Source organism: Macrobrachium nipponense, chromosome 47 (assembly GCF_015104395.2).
Source record: "Macrobrachium nipponense isolate FS-2020 chromosome 47, ASM1510439v2, whole genome shotgun sequence".
Taxonomy (NCBI): Eukaryota; Metazoa; Arthropoda; class Malacostraca; order Decapoda; family Palaemonidae; genus Macrobrachium; species Macrobrachium nipponense.
This window is the reverse complement of record NC_087222.1, coordinates 8,023,891-8,045,069: the sequence shown is the minus strand read 5'-3', so window position 1 is coordinate 8,045,069 and position 21,179 is coordinate 8,023,891. Positions and strand designations below refer to the sequence as shown.

The 21,179-nt window shown below is 40.0% G+C and overlaps 1 protein-coding gene across 2 annotated transcripts in view; it reads left to right on the top strand.

The window, feature by feature from the left end:
* The window catches only part of LOC135204693 (zinc finger protein OZF-like), a 553,364-nt gene that overhangs the window by 530,354 nt on the left and 1,831 nt on the right, over positions 1 to 21,179 (top strand). For both annotated transcript variants that reach the window (XM_064234851.1, XM_064234850.1), the window contains exon 3: positions 17,457 to 21,135. In XM_064234851.1, coding sequence (XP_064090921.1) covers positions 17,811 to 19,160 — 1,350 coding nt within the window. In that variant the 5' untranslated portion in view covers positions 17,457 to 17,810 and the 3' untranslated portion in view covers positions 19,161 to 21,135. The remainder of the gene's footprint in view (positions 1 to 17,456; positions 21,136 to 21,179) is intronic.

Here is a 21,179-nt window from a genome sequence, read left to right as displayed (position 1 = left end):
TTTAATTACTTACAAGATTACCTCACACCTGTTTTGATGAACTTAGTCTGATTTTCTGCAATACTGGTAAGTGTTAAGGGATCACTGTTGCCTTTAGTGTATTCAGTCGTTTAAATGTGTTATGAGGGTTCAGGTGTTTGGCTTTTGGTGAGGTAATATTTGATGCATGGTAACCAGATACTTGGCACTTCGTAACAATATATATATATATATATATATATATATATATATATATATATATATATATATATATATATATGTATATATATATATATATATATATATATATATATATATATATATATATATATATATATATATATATATATATATATATATATATATACATATATATTATATATATATATATATATATATATATATATATATATATATATATATATATATAATTTATAGCATTTGATGTTGAAAATTAATTGACTTTTAATTAATATGCAAATGCATTTTTTGTGATAGCGTTACTAGCCACCGTTCTACTTTGTGTTAAAGGTTGGGAGCAAGGGTGTGCCTACACTATTCCATATTTTTGCCCTTTAATGTCAGAAATTACCAGGGGGACCTTCGGAGGTTTGTCCTTTGTTTTTCTTCTGGTATTCCCTCTTCTCTTTCGTCAGCTTATTGGACGAAGAGAGAGGGGGCCGTATGGTGTTGGTGTTTGAGGGATGTCCTCCCATTTCGGAGGGCAGAAGAGTATCCTTCTTTTTTTAATCATATTTTCTTTATTTTACAGGTTAACAGAGGTGATACGATTACAGCAGTAGATGGTTGGATATCTCTTCGTGTTGGCTCTCCTAACCTCGGACTTGTACCTGTAACTAGTAGCATGCTGTGATATTGGTCCTCGAGTGTGTGTACTGTTCCTCTGCTGGAAATCATATTCATTTGCTGCTTTTATCCTGGAGTTTCATCACTGGACAATGCCTTTGCAGCTGCCCTGTGATTATTAAATCTACTTCTGCTGGTAAATGTACCTCATCCTGTAGAAGTAGTTTTGCAGAATTTGGAGAAATCGAGGAGGGAGAAAGCTCGTCAAGTGTAGTCATCTTCCTATTTGTAATCATCATATTTTCTTCATCCTCCACCCTTTCGACCTCTAAGGTTCCCTACTGAAGAAGGAGAAGGTAGTCTCCCCCTCTAAAAAGTTTTGTCATGGGACTTCTAAGGGTCTGCCCCTCTGTCTTCCGTTGGCTCGCCTGTTCCTTCGGGAACAAGAACCATCATGCTGTCCTCAGTGTCTAGAATGTGAGCTGTAGAAGTGCAAATTTCAGTTTGCACTTCTGCTGATAGTCCAAGAGGTTCTGCCAAAAAGACTAGTTCCGAGTTGGACGCTCATTCGCGAGATTCCCAGAGTGCACATAAATCTATGGATTTGCGTGCATTTAGAGTCGATGACATTGAGTCTGCTCGCTGCCACGACTCAGGCACGGAGTGGATGAAAGGAGTGAGTCATTCAGGTGACTCGCACCTTGCTGGTGATTGCTCTCACAGTGATTGCTTAGTACCAAGTGTTGATGTGATGGTTCCGCAGGACCATGCACGCTATAAGACTGGTAGGTGGTCCCCCATTCAGTCCCCTTGAGTGGGTTCGGCCTTGATGAGGACTGGAACGCATTGGAGGACAGTACCGGCCCTTGCCAGTCAGGTGCATACTCAACTCCACCCAGGCCACATTCAAATTCACATGACCGACTGGTCTCAGTGGCGGCGAACATTTCTCCTACTATGTGAGACTTTCATAACTCTCCAGGCCGAGAATGCTCTTCTAGACTTGCGCCACAGCCATCACCACAGGTTGATTGCTGCCTGGAACTTGCTTCTCTTGCTAGTTCTGCTGGCAATGTGAGTGAGTGTCCAATCTTCCTCACCTATTCCCTTTACTTCCTATGGCTAGACTGGAAGGGGCAAGGTGAATAGAGAAGGGATCCTGCTGAGTGCTCTCCGCAGGATTCAGCGTCTGGGGACTGCGTTTCTGGAAGGATCTTAGAGTCCCACGGGATGTACATCAACGTTGTTGAAGAAGGATCGCCTGTCAATGATGTAGAAACCTCTCACCGTCTCTTGTTTAGATTCCTTGGATTCGAACACCTGGAGACTGTTCTCCCTGGCTCTGTCTTTCTTTGGACGGATTTCAATTCACAGTCCCCTATGGGTTCTTGTGTTTTGGGAGCCTCGAGTGCATATTCTGTCGAATTGTACTTGCATTTCAGTCTCAAATGCTCACATATAGGATTCGATTTCTACAGGAGTCGATAAAGGGCCTGTCCCCAATGATCGTTTGATGAAATTCGGGGGTCTCGCCGAGTGCTTAAATTCTTTGGAATTTCTAGCAGTCTCCGAGTGTTTTGGTCTTCTATGATCTGCAAACACTCGGACGAGATGAGAATTCCCGACAATTGTTATTACAATATCTGGGAATCTCACTAAATGCTCGAATTCCTTGAATTTCGGACATTCTCAGTGTTTCATTTTTCTGTAATTTCCACACTCGGGCGAGACAGATGTCCCTGATAATTTTTATTTAAAAAATCGGAAGGCTAGCTACATGATTAAATTCCTTGGAATTTCTGGCATTCTCAAAGTGATTAATATCGGGAGTAGGAATTGTTACGAATTCTAACGCTCGCTGTCATGAGTGCTTCGATAGTGAGATGAACCTTTACCAGTACAGATGATTTCAGTCTTCAGTCTGGTTTGGAGTTATGCAGAGCTTGGTACTGCATGCAACATCTTGTATGTGAATGGTCAAGTACCGTGCTCGTGTCCTGAACCGTAGGGTCCAAACACTTAGGACAGCATCCTTCTTTGTCATGACAGTGGCGCAGGGCGAGAGAAGAGACTGACCCGTGTTGGTGGCTTGGAACCACCTGCGAAAGCCATGAATAACTATTCTTCAGGTGCCAAGATTGATGTCACTGTCTCTCGGAACAATGTGTCTGAAGGAGACAGGAGGATGTTCTCTGTGTAGTTCTCTTTATGAGGTTTGATCACGGAGAAGATTGATGTGTAGCAAGACACGAAAAGTTCTCACCAGCTTTTACTGCATTTAACTCCGCTCAACTTTCGCTAGTGTTCATGCGAACGAAACAGTTGTAGAAAATTAGTGCTTTGTTTAATGGAGTTAGAACGCTGCAAGTTCAGAGAAGAGTGGGAAAGGACAGTCAATCCTCCTCTATTTTTCTCTCTGCTTCCTGGGTTACACTGGGATGAACAAGGGAATAAGAGGAACTCTTTAGAGCAGGGATTTTCAACCTTGGGTACGCATACCCCAGGTGGTATGCATACCCAGGGGGTATGCACTCCCCACTGGTTGTTATGGTTAGGGTCTGACCGCCCTCTTGCTGGCAGGCAGGACATCTCTGCTGTAGCTCAGATGGTAAGCTTATAAGAATAGATTGCCTCTCCTCATTGCAAAATGAAATAGACAGATACATTCCAGATGTGCCTGAAGGAAACTTAAAGCTAATTAGAGACCCTTTCCATGCAAATGTTGCTTTTGTTAATGAAACTATTAAGGAAGAGTTTATGGAACTTGTGAATGGCTCCAGTGTTTGTGATCTATTTGAGGAAAAGTCTGTAGTCAGGTTCTGTTGTAAAATATCCAACTCATATCCACATGTCACAGAGGAACCTCTCCATTCTCTGTTGCTTTTCCCATTAACGTAGTATCTGTGTGAAACTGGGTTTTCCAACTTGTCATAAAATCAAAACTAAGGTCTCAAATGAATGTGGAAGCCGGCCTTCATTGTGCTTTAGCAAAAACTGCTCCCTGGCTGACTAGGCTAGCTTATGAAAAACAGTTTCAACAATCTCCTTAACTCCCTTTGCTGATGATATAATAATAATATATTTTGTTTTTGCAGCTCAGTACCATAACCTTGAAAATTTACTGCATAAAATAGGTAAATAATGCTAAAAAAAATTTCCTAATTTTTAAGAAATTCTTTGTGTTTACAGTAATGCTGTTTGTGTCAGGAGATGTTATGTACTTACTTCCCTTCAGCACAGTACTTGCAAATATACACAATGGAATTTTTTTATGACATTGTTTTACTTTCTTTATACGAAGTGGAGGGGGTACATTAGTGACATTAAAAAAGCCCGAAAGAATATGTAGTAAAAAAAATGGACAACCCCTAACCTAAGCCATATGAAAAAGTGGCTTGGGCTAGTTAAACAGGTTAGTCACAAAGTAGCTTGAGTGGTTTTGGGTGGCATTATAATTAAGATTAAAAACTTGACATAGCCATGGCATAGACAGACAGGTCTTCAAAGCTAATCTAAAGCTCAAAAGGTTTAAGTTAACATAGATATTTTATAAAATGTACTAAAAATGTACACTTGTAGTTAAATTGACCTGTAAAATGAGATCTACTATTAGTAAATAATTACAGGTGTTCACGATTAAAAATAATCTACTCTAATTAGATTTTCTAATAACAACTTGGTTTTTCAGTTAAAATTTTCCGTAGCAGGTTGCATGGAATGTTTTTTGCCAGTTGGCACGACCCATACTACCTGCCATAAACATAGTCCCTGTAATAATCAGGACAAATTTCTTTGGTTGCCAGATATGTGCAAAATTTGCAGCAAGCTTTAAGGATGAAACTGGGTCCTAGGGTTCAGCAAGGGTGAGGAGGGGGAAGATTATATCTATCCAGCAGAACTCCGGCAGCATACAGTTAACCCCTTCTCTGAAGATCCATAAGCAGGCCAAAGCCCAGTAACATTAGTCCCCACTACTCCCCACGTGCATCCTGTGAAGGAAATAGAGGAATCCTCACTTGGAGGGGAGTTGATTAAGGATTTTGAGGTAGATATTGATGCAAAAAGAACCTTGCTGATCCCAGAAAGATCAGGGACACAATTTTCAACTAGCCATGGGGGAAACATTATAGAAGTAAGTCAATCGTCCCATGCAGCATTCAGAAGCTGATCAAGATCCTTCCTCCAAAAGGGATTGAAAGATCCACCTGAACCCATTGGAAATGGCAAAAATTTCAGAGGGTTATTGTAATTCACCCAGGGCTTCTGCCTCCTGGTGAACAGTCAGCTACAGCTCAGCTGTAGATACTCAGTCAGGTTATGCCAGCTCCCCCAAAAAGGATACATAGTTTGTGCTATTCGATCAGTTCTGTAAGGAAATATTGAGTAACATCAAAGATGCCTTTGCCAATAAATGGCGACAGATAATGGACATACTGCATGATTATTAACAAGAAATTAAAGAAATCAAGTCAGTCATGTATACACCAAAATGTAAAGCCTTGTATCTTGCAATAGAATAGAAAGAGTAGAAACCAAATCTGCCCAAACAGGAGTTAAGAGTACAAACCCAACTGGAACCAACAAAATGGCCAGTTTGGGGTATGAATCATTCAATCAAAAAGTAACATAGACTCCAAAATCCTACTCAGAAACTGATAACCCTTGGCGAGATAATCTCCAGATGGTTAGTATCTCATCAGAGAGAAAGACCATGTTAGAAGTTATTAATGTTGAGTTTAGTGACAGGGTAGCATTTCCTAACACAGAATGCCGCCTAATACCACCTTCGGCAGACATGGAAAAACCTCAAAAGGAAACTATGCTCTTACCTTGGATTATGGCATTGAAAGCTCTTTGCAAGGTGAATGGGAAATGGATCTATATTTATATTATGTTATTATGAATAAAACTCAGGTTGCTCATCATGTACACCAGCCTTCTGCCCCTTCACATTTAGAATAATATACCATGCGAAGGCACACTTTCAAAATTATGTAATAACTAGAAAGCAGCAACCATTGGCAGAACTAAAACCATTTGCTTCCATTATCCCAGTTTCAAAACACACCACCGAAGAATGGGCAATGCTTCAACTTCCTTTTGATAGGAAAAAACTTCCCCCTAGATATTGCATCTCAGCAATTTGGTACCCCGATGAAAAGGATATCAGAGTTTCGTGCTAGGACCCACTTCCTTAGTATCTAAACCACTTCCTCCTTGCTAGAAGTTGTCACAAAAAGTCTTCCAGAAGAATCCAGGACAATTTTCGCTGCTGCTGTGGCTAAAATCCTTATGAGAATATTGTGGGAAGCACTCTATGACTTTTTTGATTGGCACATAAAAGGATGAATGGAGGTATTTGAAAACTCTAAATCACTAACCAGTGTGACTGCTTTCTTACTGCCTAATGCTTTCTTTTGGGACCTGTTTGAGGATTCTATTGTGATTCAAAAAAGAGAGCAGACATATCAATAAAATTGTACTGTGTATGCTCTCCTTGCAAAAGATTTCAGGAAATAAAAAGCCAGAAATTTACCCTTACCAACTCGGCTACCAATCCGGGGGTCCTAAGTTCGATTCGGCCAACGCGGAACCAGAGGAATTCATTTCTGGTGATAGAAATTCATTTCTTGATATAATGTGGTTCGGATCCCACAATAAGCTGTAGGTCCCGTTGCTAAGTAACCAATTGGTTCCTAGCCACGTAAAAATATATCTAATCTTTCGGGCCAGCCCTAGGAGAGCTGTTAATCAGCTCAGTGGTCTGGTAAAACTAAGATATACTTAACTTTATCCTTACCTAGTCCAAAAGAGACTCACTTTGATATAAAATCATATGGGCCTTCAGTCACCTCCAAAGCTCTCCTCATAAGCAGAAGGGACTACAACCTACTCAGCAGATGATACATCCTTTTCACAAGGTCCAAAAACTGCCTTATAAAGGAAAAGGAAAAGCATCACCTGGTATGTCCATCAAGGGTGAAGGTACAGGAGGTCGGCTTCAGAGATACAGTATCACAAGGAATGGTAGTCTTCTCCTTGGAGACAGCATTATTCTCAGTGGGATGGGGTGGAAATGGTCTCATCCTCCCCATCTTTGATTTAAAAGGGTTCTTTCAAAACCAGACCCCTCCCTGGAAGATTATGTGCAAAAGACCCTGTTAAAAGGAGCCATAGAGAAACATTCGTATATTCATCACCAAGCACATCTCTTCAGTGTTCCCAAAAAGGATTCCTACGAACGAAGAGTGATCCTCGACCTATCAACTTTGCCAAAAGTTTCAAATGACTACCATTGCCCACGTACATCCAAACATTCCAAAACGGACCTGTTCAGTTTCTATAGATCTGAAGGATGCATATTGGCAGTCCTGATTTCCATTCCCTTCCACCCCTTCCGAGGGTTCTGGATAAGGAAAAATGAGTACAGGTTCAAAGTCATGCATTTTGGGCTGAAACTGTGGTGTTGGGATATTGTTCACTGCCTTTTGCACCTCCCCCCAAAAACACAGAACACAGGCCATTGTTTTCAGATGGCAGTTAGAAAGTTTGATGGGTCTGCTGTGGTTTGCATCAGTAACAGATCCAATATTCAGATTGCAACTGAAAAACGTGAACAAATTTTGGCTGCCACATGCAGGAAAAAAGATGCAATCTCTCAAAATAAATCAGAAAGTTGGGAAGATACTTCAGCCATGGACCCGGAAGGAATTTCAGGCAAAACAGGTCACCCTGACATTACACACAGATGCCTCATTGACAGGTTGGAGAGGACATTGGGAGGATCGTCAGGTGATGTGGAGGTGGTCAGCTACCCTAAAGAATTGTCATATTAATTTCCTAGAGCTGATGGCCGTCTTTTTGTCTCTCAAGAAACTCAAACCCCGGAAGAGAACTCACTCTGTTGGTCCTAGACAACATGACCGCAATGTCCAGTATCAAGAAATTGGGATCACACTCATCTCCTCTCAATATGTTAATGTTAGCCATCTGAAGAGAAGTGGCACTTGTCTGCAATTCAATGTAATAGCAGATTCTGTGTCAACGAAGACGACAGCCCCAACAGAGTGGACATTGGACAACCACTCTTTTCAAACAATATACAACCTACTTCCACGACCGGAAGTGGACCTGTTTGCCACACATGAGAATCTCAGACTCCCAGTATGTGTCCCCAAATTTGGACAGTCAAGCAACAGCAATAGATGCCTTCCTACATGACCGTAACAATTGGGAAACAATATATCTTTTTCCTCCATTGTCCCAGATTTCCAAGGTTTTGAACAAACTCCTAACCCTCAAAGGAACAGCTTACCTAATACCCCCAAATTGGGCAAACAGGCATTGGTTCCTATTTCTTCAACAACTGATGAAGAGATCAATTCCACTACTGTCCGTTGTATTATCTAAGCTGAGACCTTCATGTGTGGGTTTTTAATATATAATCTACCGTGAAAACTACTCACCCAATATTGCTAGGTACCTATTAAAAAGACTACAGACGTCATCTATTCAGCAATACCAGTCCATATGGAAAATCAAGGTTTCTATAGAAACAATTTAAATTTTTCTTATATACCTCTTTGAAAACAAACATATTGCAGTTACAACAATTATGGCATACAAGGCAGTGTTAACGGAACCTTTGCTTTATGGATTCAGGACTGATTCCAGCATAGAAGTTGTCACTTCCCTTCGGCGGTCTCTTACTCTTCCAATATCCCCTTCCGAAAGACTTCCAATTTCTTGGTCCCTGAATGAGGTACTTGAACTTTTATGTACCCCTCAATTCAACGGACCTAACACAACCACAACTCACATGCTTCAAAACTCGATCTTCCTGGTAGCATTAGCATCAGGAACCTGTATTAGTGAATGGGACTCTCTCAGACAGGGACACTATATCACACAAACTGCTGATAATCAATTACTATTGTCCCCTGGTCCATCATTCCTAGCCAAGAATGAGAATCCTTCAAGAAGGAAAACTATTCTTATAAGAAAACTCAATTTAGCAGACAGAACAATATGCCCAGTTCAAGCATTTTCAAGCATTTAAGGTCTACCTAGAGGTCACGGCAAACATCCCAGAAGGTCTGTTTTTCCTACATCCTAGCATGAATAAGCCATTCTTGCTACTAGGGCTGAGAATAATTTTAGTGTCCCCCATTGAAAAGGCTAACCCACATTCCTTTCCTAGATCATAATGAAATTAGTAAAGTAAGTCACTATAAAACTTAACACTTAAGGTATATCTTATTGCTTAGTTTCATGCTCTTTTTTACCAAAACTAGTGGTCTCACCTTGGACCAGAGATGATTTAGTTTTAATTTTGAGATGGTTGGGATGGAAATTTTGGGAGATAAAGTTTTTTGTCACCTGTCAATTTCTTTGTAATGCTCCTTTGAGGACGAAACAGTGACTACGCTATCAAAAAACAAGTTTTGACATAAGAAAAACCTATTTGTGGTAGTTGCTATGAGTCCTCAAAACCATCCCACTTCCATGATGCAAAACAATGGGATTTGTGTAAAAGTTCATCCTACGTTGACCACGAGAGTAATGGTTGACCAAGAGAGTAATGGTTCTTGGTCTATTAACTGGCCCGATTATAAAACAAGATGTGCGATGCGCATGCGCAATGTCACTTCTTCTGCAGTTTTGATGTAGGAAACTGGGTACAGCTTCGCTGAAGACAAGACAAAATGCCTTCTTGTCTTTGAGTACATTATAATCGATCACATGTCATAGTGTTTATCATTATGGCATAATACCCGGCTAAAAGACCAGGTTAAAAGATATTTCTTTGATATTAGTCCAATCACCATAGGGTGCTGGCACACACCATGGAGGATAACTCCTTGAGGACTAAACAGCAACTACCAAAAATAGGTTTTTCCTACGTCAAAACCTGTTTTTTGCTGGGTCCCTGCCCATGCAGGTATTGCTGGTAACAAACTTGTTGACCATGAAGCAAGAGATGTCATTACTAAAGATGACATTCTCTTCCAATATATTCCTGCTGCCGACATGAAATGGACTATTTGTTCATATATCAAAAATAAATAGCAAGTGTTTGGCTTCAAGCCTAAATCTCATATTCCATTCCATTCTACCTTCTTTTTAAGAACTGTAATTTCGGAAGCACATCAGAAAATTCAAGAGGAGGATCTTCCGTTGTGCAAAGCAAAAGTGATGAAATAAGGGCAATAGGAACTGCTTTGGCTTTCAAGCAGACTCTCTCCCTTTCCACAATCTTGCAATCCACATTTTGGAGATGCAAGTCAGTGTTCACTATGTATTGCCTTTGTGATATTGAAAAAGTGTATGAAAATGCAGACACTAGGCCCATTTTTTGTAGTTGGCACACTGTTGGGTAACACAGGATAGGAAATTCCTATTTTATTGTAGTGTTTTACCGAACAATTATACAGCTGTAGGTTCCCTACATGGCAGACCAAAATTCAAACTTTGCGGTGGAACTGCCATCGCTGACGTAGGTAACCTCATCTCCCCCACTTGAGGGAGGAACGGGTACAGCTGACTAGATGTATCCAATTCATTCTCTGCCGGCTCCTGGTTAACATCAGTGGTCGATGCAGACTTTTCTTCATCCCTTTGATGGTTTATTGACTGTCTTTTGGTGAAGTGCTTACTTTGCGTTTTGCAATAATTAGTTTAGTTAACTTCTTTGCAGCTATTTGTGGCTTTTTGTTCCGTCATGTCAGATTTTATCCCTTCAGGAGTTAGGCTCGGCACTGGAGGGTGCAGAGCTAGGATGAAGGTAAAATGTAAAGGGAACAGGTCTGAATGTACTTGAGATTCCACTTGTGAGGAGTATAAAGATTGGAGTGATAGTTAATGGGAGGTATTTATTTCTCACTCCGATTAAGTTAGTTAAGGCTGGAGAGGGGAAGGTAGCTCTTAGAACTGAGAGTAAGACTAGTTTAGCTTCTTCTGCTTCTCCTGCAGATCCAGCTGTCCCTGTTTCTTCTCCTCCTCCTCTGGCTATGTCTCTGATCTTGAGTCCTCCTTCTGCTCCTTCAACTCCTATACCAGCTTCCCGTGCAGTTTCTTCTCACATTATTGCCAGCCATGGAATCTAGGTTTGAGAAAAAGTTTGATATTTTAGCAAATGCTGTTATGGAGTTAGGTTTGTCATTTAAGTCTTGTTGAAAAAGCTAACAGTGCAGTGCTTTCTGAGGGGGTGGCTGTTTGTCACACCAGTTCCCCTAGATGAAGGTTCCTGTCCTGTTCTCCTTCCTCTGGGAGAAGACATACCGAAGGTCCAAGGAAACTGGTGGGGTTTGCCCACAAGCAGTCACTTCCTCCTGCAGTGAGCGAGCAGGAGTCGACAGAACACCATTGGAAAGGCATTTCTTTCTGTGCTCAGTTGTCATCAGAGTCGAGTGATTCCTCTATTGTGACACGATGTAAGTGCGGTGATTCGTCAGTTTCACCCCTATTGAAAAGACATGCGACTGCGGGGAATGTCTCCCCCCTCCTGTTGAGAAGTCTAAGGAAGTGGATCATGGTCCACAACCTTCTTGTAGTGTTGCAACTTCCACGTCTCTTCAGGGTCATGTTTTGTCTGTGGACACTTCCGACTCTGGCAAATCATCTCATTTTGGTGCTTTCTAAAAGTTTGACTCTTGTGCAGTCGTCGATTGCACTTTTGACTTCTTTTGTGACATTTTTTTCAATGTGTGTTACTCCTGTTGTGTTGAATGTTTCGACATTGGTGACTGCTGTCATGTCAACTTCGACTTCAACCCAGGATGATTCAAGTCTTATACCACTTCGTCAACCATTGGATAAGTTGGTGTCTGTTGAAAGGAAGTCAGTCAACTCCTAAGCCTGCAGAACCTTCTCTTCCTGTTTCTTTGGAGAAGGAAGAACAAGATCCGACTCCTGCCTCAGCTTATTCTAGTCTGCTTCAGTATCTGCTGAATCCATGGCCAGATTATTTTGTCGCAGCAGCTCCCAGGTGTCCTGCTTCTGTTTTTATGATGAGGAGGAAGCATATTGACCCTCTGCTTCTGAAGCTAGTCATGTAAAAGGCTTTGCAGAAACCCCTTAAGATTGTGGAAGACTAGTTAGCGATCAAGAGAGAGTTGGGGAAGGCTTCTTTCGCTTTTCCACCTTAGAAGCTGATTAATAAAAGATGCAGGTTTTATGCCACCGGAGAGGCTCCTTCCATGGGAGTGTCTGCCTCCTCTAAAGAGGACTTCTCCAGTCTGGTTGATGTTAACCGTAGGGCTGTGTTTTCGGCGGCCAAAGTTTTCTTTTCATTACGTGAGTTGGATCATTTGGTGAAGAACCTCTTCAAGGACTTGGAAATTGAGCTTTTTAGACTGGACAATTGGAGCTCTGGCTTCAAAGTTGGAAGACTGCCCCTCTCTTCTGGAGGACTTGGCATCAGACTGGCTTGGGGTATTTTCATGCGCTAAAAAGTATTAGGGATGGTGCTGACGTACTTACCTCTCTCTTCACTTTTGGTACTCTTAAGAGGAGGTAGCTTGGGTGCTCTTTTGTAACCAAACGAGTCACCTCTTCACAGAAGTCTGCTTTGCTTTTTTCTACACATGTTTCCAGAAGAAATGGTAAAGAATATCCTTTTGGCGCTAGAGAAAAAGTCGAGGAATGATCTTCTGGCTCTGTCTGCTAAATGTGCTAAAGTCCCTTCTGCAACTCCAGTTAACCTTCCTCTCCTCTGCAGCAGTCCTTTCGTGGAGATAGAACCAGACCGTTCAACAAGCCTCAGTCAAACTTGCGCCTTCCTTCCAAGCCCACAACAAAGCCCGCTTGTAAGTGATCAGACTTTCCTTCATGCTCCAGTAGGTGCCAGATTGCACTTGTCTTGGGAGGAGTGGAGTCACAGAGGGGCAGACCCTTAGATGAACTAAGTTCTTTGCCTCGGCTACTCCATTCCTTTCAAGAATCCTCTTCCTCTCTCCAATGTTCCGATCATATTGTTGGCTTACTCTCCAGGATCAGAGATGTTTGTAGCTCTAGCTCGAGAGGTGGAAGCTCTTGCTCAGAATGCAGCAGTGGAAGTAGTAGTCAACAAATCTTCCCAAGGATTTTACAACTGACTTTTTGTAGTCCCCAAGGCATCAGGGGCTGGAGACCCGTGTTGGATGTGACCGCTCTGAACTTGTCTGTGTTGAAAACAAAGTTCAATAGGGAAATGATACACTCAGTTCTGGCTTCTCTTTGCCAGGGAGATTGGATGGTCTCCCTGGATATGCAAGATGCATATTTCCATATTGCAATTCATCAGGAATCAAGAATTCTAGTTTTGAGCTTTGTGTTTCGGTCTGTCAATGGCTCCACAGGTGTTCACTTGTATATTGGCTCCTCTAGGAAATTGGCTACATCTCCTGGGTATCAATGTGTCACTTTACCTAGATAACTGGCTTCTCCGGCCCTCCTCAGAAAGTCAGCGCATGAAGGATCTAGGGAGGGCTCTTTGCTTAACGTGTTCTCTTGGAATTCTCATCAACGAGAAGAAATCTCAACTAATCCTGACACATCGTACTCTATTTGATTTCAACTAATCCTGACTCAGATCATTCTCTATTTGGGAATGACTCTGAACTCTCTACCTTTTCAGCCTTTTCTCTTTCCGAAAAGAGGACAGTCCTTCCTTCAGGTAGTTCAGGAGTTCATGAACCGTCGCTCTTGTACTGCTCTCCAGTGAATGAGTCTTCTGGGCACCTTATCAGTGGTGGAACAAAGTAAGACTCGGAAAGTTACAAATGCAACCCCTTCAATTCTACCTGAAGGAATACTCTGCCGGACTCGACGACTTTCTTCATCACAGAAGAGATCAAGGAGGACCTGGCATTGTGGCTGGAGACTTTTGGAAGGTATTTCTCTTCACTCTCCACCCAACCCTACAGTTCTATTCCAATGCGTCTGATGCAAGTTGGGGATCTCTGGAAGGGTCAGGAAAGTGGTCAGTGGCTCAGAATTCCCTTAACTTCAATGTAAATGAATTATTAGCCGTCCATCTGGGTCTACACGCCTTTGTTCACCAGGTATCAGGTCATGTGGTAGCAGTATATGTGGACAACTCCACCACATTGTCATATATCCATAAACAAGGGGAACACATTCTTTCACTCTTTACAAGAAGTAAAGGACCTTCTGTTATGGGCAGAGAGGAATCACATATCCCCGATTCCTCGGTTTGATGAATGTGATGGCAGATAAATTGGGTCGAGGTCAACAAGTTCTTCTATCAGAATGGACGCTTGATTCCAAGGTTTGTCTGGGCCTTTGGAAGATCTGAGGAAAACCAATGATAGATATGTTTGCCATCTCCAGGAACTTTCTCCTTCCTCTCTTTTGCTTTCCAGTCCTGGGCCCTCTCGCATGGTCCGTCGATGCAATGTTACTGGATTGTTTGGGTCTGGATGCTTATGCCTTTCCTCCATATGGTTTGATAAGACAAGTGCTGAACAAAGTCCTGTTTTATCAAAACGTCTCTCATCCTTGTAGCACCATTCTGACCAAGAAAGGGATGGTTTCCAGATCTACTCAGTCTGCCTGTCAACTTTCCTAGACTGCTTCCGCGCAAAAAGTCACTACTCAAACAGGCATATTTTGCAAGGTTTCATCAAGGACCGTTCACTCTGGCCCTGACAGGCTTCAGACTGTCAGGAGCCATGTCAGAGCGAAAGGCTTTTCGAGGAGAGCTCCAGAAGCTATCAGGAGATACGTAAGAGATTCTTCTAACAGACTTTGTCAGTTTAAATGGCGAGTCTTTCTATGATGGTGCAGATAAAATAAAGTCTCTTCTTCTGAGACATTAATAAATGAGGTAGCGGGCTTTTTTCTGGACTTAATGGAATCAAAACGTGTGGCTCCTTCGTCAATTAGGGGTTACAGAGCGATGCTTACTTCTGTTTTTAAACATAAGGGAAAAGACTTGTCTCCTAATAATGACATCTCCAATTAGATTAAATTCTATGAAACTTCTAAGTTTCCGAAGGTATCAATAGCTTGGAACCTTGATGTTGTTCTCTAGAGACTTCCTACCTCGTCTTTTGAGCCCCAGCGGTCTTCTTCTATAAGAAGTCTAACCAAAAAGACACTGTATTTAGTAGCCTTAGCATCCGCAAGGCAGGTAAGTGAACTCCATGTCACACTCCTTCACTCTCAAGAATTTGACTGATATTCTTGGTCCAGAGGAAGAAGAAAGGCTCTTATGCCCAGTAAGAGAGCTAAGGTATGACCTCCACAGATTGGAGAAAATAAGAGACCATCTTCTCGTCTTTGGTGCTCAGTAATGAATCCCTCTCAACCTCTTTCTAAGAATGCAATCTCCTTCTTTCTGAGAGACCTCGTTATAGAAGGGCATTCTGAGAGTAAGGAGGTTTTTCCCTCTCTGAAAGTCAAAGCTCATGAAGTCTCTAGCATCTCAACACAATTTGTCACTTTCTGCTATTTTACAAAGTAAGTTTTTGAGTTCAAAATCTGTGTTTGCATCTCATTACCTTAAGGAGACTGAAACAGTGTTCGATGATTATTTCTCTCACTCCTTTGTCTGTAGCTGGCATAGTGTTAGGAGGAACGACATAAGGGGTTGGTCCCTCTGTGTTTTTTTGCGTTGTATCAAGGTTGTCGAGTTAAGGGAAGTCTGGGGGGTCCTAATTACCTGGAGTACTCACCACTCGATTTGTATTTTTAGTATGGTAGGTATAGGTTTTTATTGTGGTGTAGCTGACTTTAATTACTAGTGTTTTTCTTGTATAAAATCTTATTCTATTATAAAAATATCATATTACTTTAAAAATGTGTAGGTTTTCCACCACTGTAGCAGTGAAAACCAAGTGTTTTAGCTGAATGTATTGATTTTTATTTATTAATGTATGCACTCTTGTAGACGTTGGTGGGCTGGAGTTAAATCTGAATATATTGCCAAGTCGCAAACAGCAAAGAAAGATGCAGATACAGTAATCAAGGAAATACTGTATAATATAAAACTTTCATAGGTACAGTCGACTCCACCTATTCGTGGAGTTTTGTATGGACCATTATTTGTGAAAAATTCGCCTCTTTTTCACTGAGAAATCTTATTCACAAATTACGTAATACTGTATTTTCATAATATTTTCATGATTAAATGCACTTTTTGTGAGAAAACTTTTAATATACTCAGGCATAATCGTTTTTAGGGTTTTTTTTATCTGTTTCAACTATCAAAATAGTAGGCAGTTCTAACCATTTTAGAGGGTGTTTTTGATTGAACTATAAAATAGTAGTCAGTCCTAAGCAATTATAGAGTTTTTTTAACTATCAAAATAACATATGCAGTTCTAAGCATTTTTAGAGGGGTTCTTTGTTTTAATTATCAAAATAGTAGGCTGTTTTAAGCATTTTTGGAGTACTTTTTGTTGTAACAATCAAAATAGTGTGCAGTTCTAAGCAATTTTAGAGTTTTTTTTAACTATCAGGATAATATAGGCAGTTCTAAGCATCTTTAGAGTTTTTTTTTTATTTTAACTATCAAAATAGTAGGCAGTTCTAAGCATTTTTAGATTTTTTTTGTTGTAACTATCAAAATGGTAGGCTGTTTTAAGCATTTTTAGTTTTTTTAACTATCAAGATAGTATAGGCAGTTCTAAGCATCTTTAGAGTTTTTGTTTTAATTATCAAAATAGAAGGTAGCTCTAAGCATTTTTATAGGTTTTTTGTTTCAACTATCAAAATGGTAGGCAGTTCTAAGCATTTTTAGAAGTTTTTTGTTTTAACTAACAAAATGGTAGGCAGTTCTAAGCATTTTTAGAATTTTTTTGTTTTTTAAGTATTATTTGTGGATCTTAGCTATTCTTGGGGATGTGGTACCCATAGTGTCTGAAGGAAAACAATTGCCATTGAGTGACGAGCAAAAAGCAGGGTCCACTGTACACAAACCAAACCCTTAATAATATCAAGCCAAATGAAGAAGTGCTTGGTGATGGCATGTGAGGTAGAGGAATTCCCTTTCTCACTCTTCTTAACCTTCATAAAAAGCCCAGGTTCGTATGGCTCTGAACAAAATATTTCATATTTCAGGAAATGTAGCAACACATACCTTCCAAGACTGCCATCAGTGTTGCTGGTCTTAATAGTTACTCGTGTATTGTATCGTATCCACAATAACAATCAGTGAAACTAATTTGAAAACTTTCATCTCTCTTCAAATTACTACACAATTCACCCTCACTATTTTTTTCTTCTTATTGTCTATTGCATCTGTGGACAATATGGAGTTATGTATAACTGGATCACATATGATTAAGCCTTTACTGTGTACTGCACCCTTCATGTTGTTACCCCACAAAATTCATATCCTGGTCTCTTACATTTTCTGTTCTTGGCCTTTGATTTGTTAATAAGGATATGTTCATAATATGTACTTTAATGTCAAGTTAAGATGTGAGGGGGTGGATGTCAATATAAAGTGTAAATCTATTGTTGCATTGTTGCCTCATGAATGTTTTGATGCTGTGTCTGGACACTTGTTTAGATTGTATTAATGTTTGGACATAACTGTCAAATTCCCACTTTGTTAATTGGACTCAGACCTTTATAGGAACCTGAATTAAATTTGATTTATTATTCTGCTTTCTCATTTGGCATTATCTTTTGTAATTCTGTGTTGAATTCTTTGATTTCAGATTCTCCCTCAGAAGAACCTTCCTTCCTTCATCAGTTTTGAATAGCATCAAGATTTTGGGAATGCATATTGTTTAATGGTACTACATGGGACATTAACAATAGCAATTCTCAAAGCAAAAAAGACAACAGTGCATTATTGTGCTCCTACTTTAAAAATTCCAACAACAATAAGTAAAATCTCTGTTGAATATTAGATTAATACATCAGAAATGAAATCTGGTTGTTGTCCTTCAAGCTACTGTACTTAATTTTTATAACAGATTTATTGGGTAATTATTTGTAAACAATTTTGTGTTAAGAGTTGTGAATTGAACACATTGTCAGTACAGAACCAGACAGGACAAAAGGCTAAAATGAATCCAGAACATTCTTTAGAATTTCCTTTGAAAACTGAAACTGAAGGTGCATTAGCACTACCTTCCATAAAGCAAGAAAACAGCAACCTGGCTGCCTGTAGTGAAACAAGTGATGGTGAGTTTTTGTCTCTGGATCCATTGATGGACATCAAAATAGAGCCAGAGGAATTCTGTGAATCTAATGAAGATGGTGAATATTCATATGAAATTAATTCAGTAGTGGATGAAAAACATCCACAAACTTCCAAAGAGAAAGTAAAACAAGAAAGAGGGATTGGTCACAAAGGAGACAAGCCTTTTAGATCCACTGACTGTGGGAAAGCATTTTATAAGAAAATTAATCTTACAAGTCCTATCACAAATCCTACCAGAGAGAAAACATCCATGTGCAATGACTGTGGGAAAGCATTTTTTAGGAAATCAGATCTTAGAGTTCATATGAGAATTCATACTGGAGAAAAGCCATTCATATGCAAGGAGTGTGGGAGAGCATTTTCCAAGAAATCACATCTTAGAGTTCATATGAGAATCCATAATGGAGAAAAGCCATTCATATGCAAAGAATGTGGGAAAGCATTTTCTATTAAGTCATCTCTTAAAGTTCATATTAGAATCCATACTGGAGAAAAGCCATTCATGTGCAAGGAATGTGGGAAAGCATTTACCAGGAAATATGAACTTCCAATTCATATGAGAATCCATTCTGGAGAAAAGCCATTCCTATGCAAGGAATGTGGGAGAGCATTTTCTCAGAAATCAAGTCTTACAATTCATATGCGAATCCATTCTGGAGAAAAGCCATTCATGTGCAAGGAATGTGGGAAAGCATTTTACCAGAAACCAGAACTTAGAGTTCATATGAGAAGGCATACTGGAGAAAAGCCATTCATGTGCAAGGAATGTGGGAAAGCATTTTCTCAGAAACCAGAACTTACATATCATATGAGAATCCATACTGGAGAAAAGCCATTCATTTGCAATGAATGTGGGAAAGCATTTTCCAGGAAAGTAGTTCTTACAGTTCATATGAGAATCCATACTGGAGAAAAGCCATTCATTTGTAATGAATGCGGAAAAGCATTTTCCCAGAAAGCAGAACTTAGAAGTCATATGAGAAGGCATACTGGAGAAAAGCCATTCATATGCAAGGAATGTGGGAAAGCATTTTCTCAGAAATCAAGTCTTACAATTCATATGCGAATCCATTCTGGAGAAAAGCCATTTATGTGCAAGGAATGTGGGAAAGCATTTTCCAAGAAAGGAGATCTTCTAATTCATATGAGAAGCCATACTAAAAAACCTGAGAAAATGTCTTCAGGCAATACCAAGTTGCCCAAGTATAAGTGAGGTGCAGATTACTGCCCTCAAAGGAACGTTAAACATATTGGAAAGAGCCCTCAGATATAAGGCTAGTGGAATATAGAGGTGCAATCATAGACCCCAGCTTGGGGCCCATTGTACCCCTGATATAAATTGAAAATTAAGAAAAACATAAGCCAGAGAGAAAATCCATTCATGTGCAAGGAATTTGGAAAATCATTTTCCAATAAACAAGATCTTACAATTTATATGAGAATCCATACTGGAGAAAAGCCATTCATGTGAGAGGGACCAAAAGAAACCAAAAACAATACCAATGTGTTAAATGGTCCCATAAGGAGAAGAAAATCCTCCTCTTCTGCCACACCTACTCAAGGTATGATGGGTTGGCAAGAAGTAAGAATCTAGTATTCCAGGAAAAAATAAAGGAAGCAGATTTACCAGGTGAAAAGGATGTAGCCAGCACAACGAGATTTTCAACATCAATAGTCTCACAGATTCATAAATATATCCCAGAAGAAGAAATGGAAAAGATAAAAGCCAAGTCAAAAGCTAAGAGTGACTATGAAAAAAAAGAAGCAGGTGAACAACAGGAATACAGAAGAAGTATTTGGAACAGAGAAGAACAGGTATTGATATGGGCAATGGAGTATGCCAAAGAAAAGTTTACAAGACTAAGAGAAAGATGTAATGAATGTCAGAGAATATTCCATCACCACTGCCCAAATAAAATTGACATACCAAGAGCAAAGCTGACCATCCAGAAATCCAATTTCTTCAGCTAAAAGTATTTTTAGAGAAGAGGAAATTGAAAAGATGAAGGAGAAAGTTAAGAACATGGTAAAAAAAAAGAAAAAAAAAATTTGGCTCATTGAGGAGCCCTTGCCACTGCCAAGAGACAACATTGTGGTAACCACAGATCAAATCCAACAAAGATCAGCACCATTAATGCCTCAGAGTGTAGCGTTTGGGTGTGTTGCGGGCTAGACTGAATGGAAGTCTTACATGAATCTTTATTATGTAACCAAAATTCTTCGAGTTTTGCCCACCTATTTAGTTTAGAACTTGTCACCAAACTTGAAGTGGTGTTTTGGGACTTATAGTAAATTGTTAGTACTGACTACCTGTGAGAAATATGCTTGTGCTGGGAAAATGGGAAGCACGACCCTCCTCTTATTCTGAGAAGTAGCAAGACGACCGAGGAAAAATGACGCCAAGCAGGATAATGAAGCATCCTCTTTTGTTCGTCCCAGCAACAAGGACACTATACTCTGTTTTTTTCCATCTGTCCATCCGCCTGTGGTGTTTGCGTATGGTAACACTGCGTCCTGGGCTTTAAATAGTTACGCTATGTGTAAGTTTTAGGTAAATAAAAGGGTATCTGGGTGTACATTTGCAACTGAAAAGTGTTTTAATAATTTACTGTATGCGAATTACACCATTAATATTCGAAATAGGATAATATTTAAAGCCCGGGACGCAGAGTTACCATGCGCATACACCACTGGCGTACGGACAGATGGAAAAAAACAGAGTATAGTTATCCAGACTACTTATAGCATTTCATAATTAATGGTGTTATATACAGTAAGAAAATGTGATTTTGTTTGAGTGAGCTTAAAGATGTTTAAAAAGGAAGCTGTCATAACAGTACTTTTATGACATGAACATAAATTGCTTTTACACTTGTTGATGTTACCAAAGACAGACCCTATTGTAGACCCCCTTGTGCTGGCCTAGTTGAATTCGTAAGTAGGAAAACTCAGAGTTTTATTTGTCCTCTCAGGCAACAAATTCTGGAGTGGAGTGCGAGTCTCAAGGGTGAAGTTCTCACTCAAGGCCAAGGGTGAAATAATAGATTCCAGTCCCTTGTTTGTGAGAAGTGCAGGGTTCCTAATAGCCTATTTGTCTGAGGAGAACCATGCCACCTGCAGCAGGACAGGACTGCCAAAGAGTGAAAGCATTTCACAGAGTATATTATACCCAGGATTCTTGTAAAAAGGTGTCAGAGTAAGATGATATTATCCTGGGTTTTTTGGTGTTTTC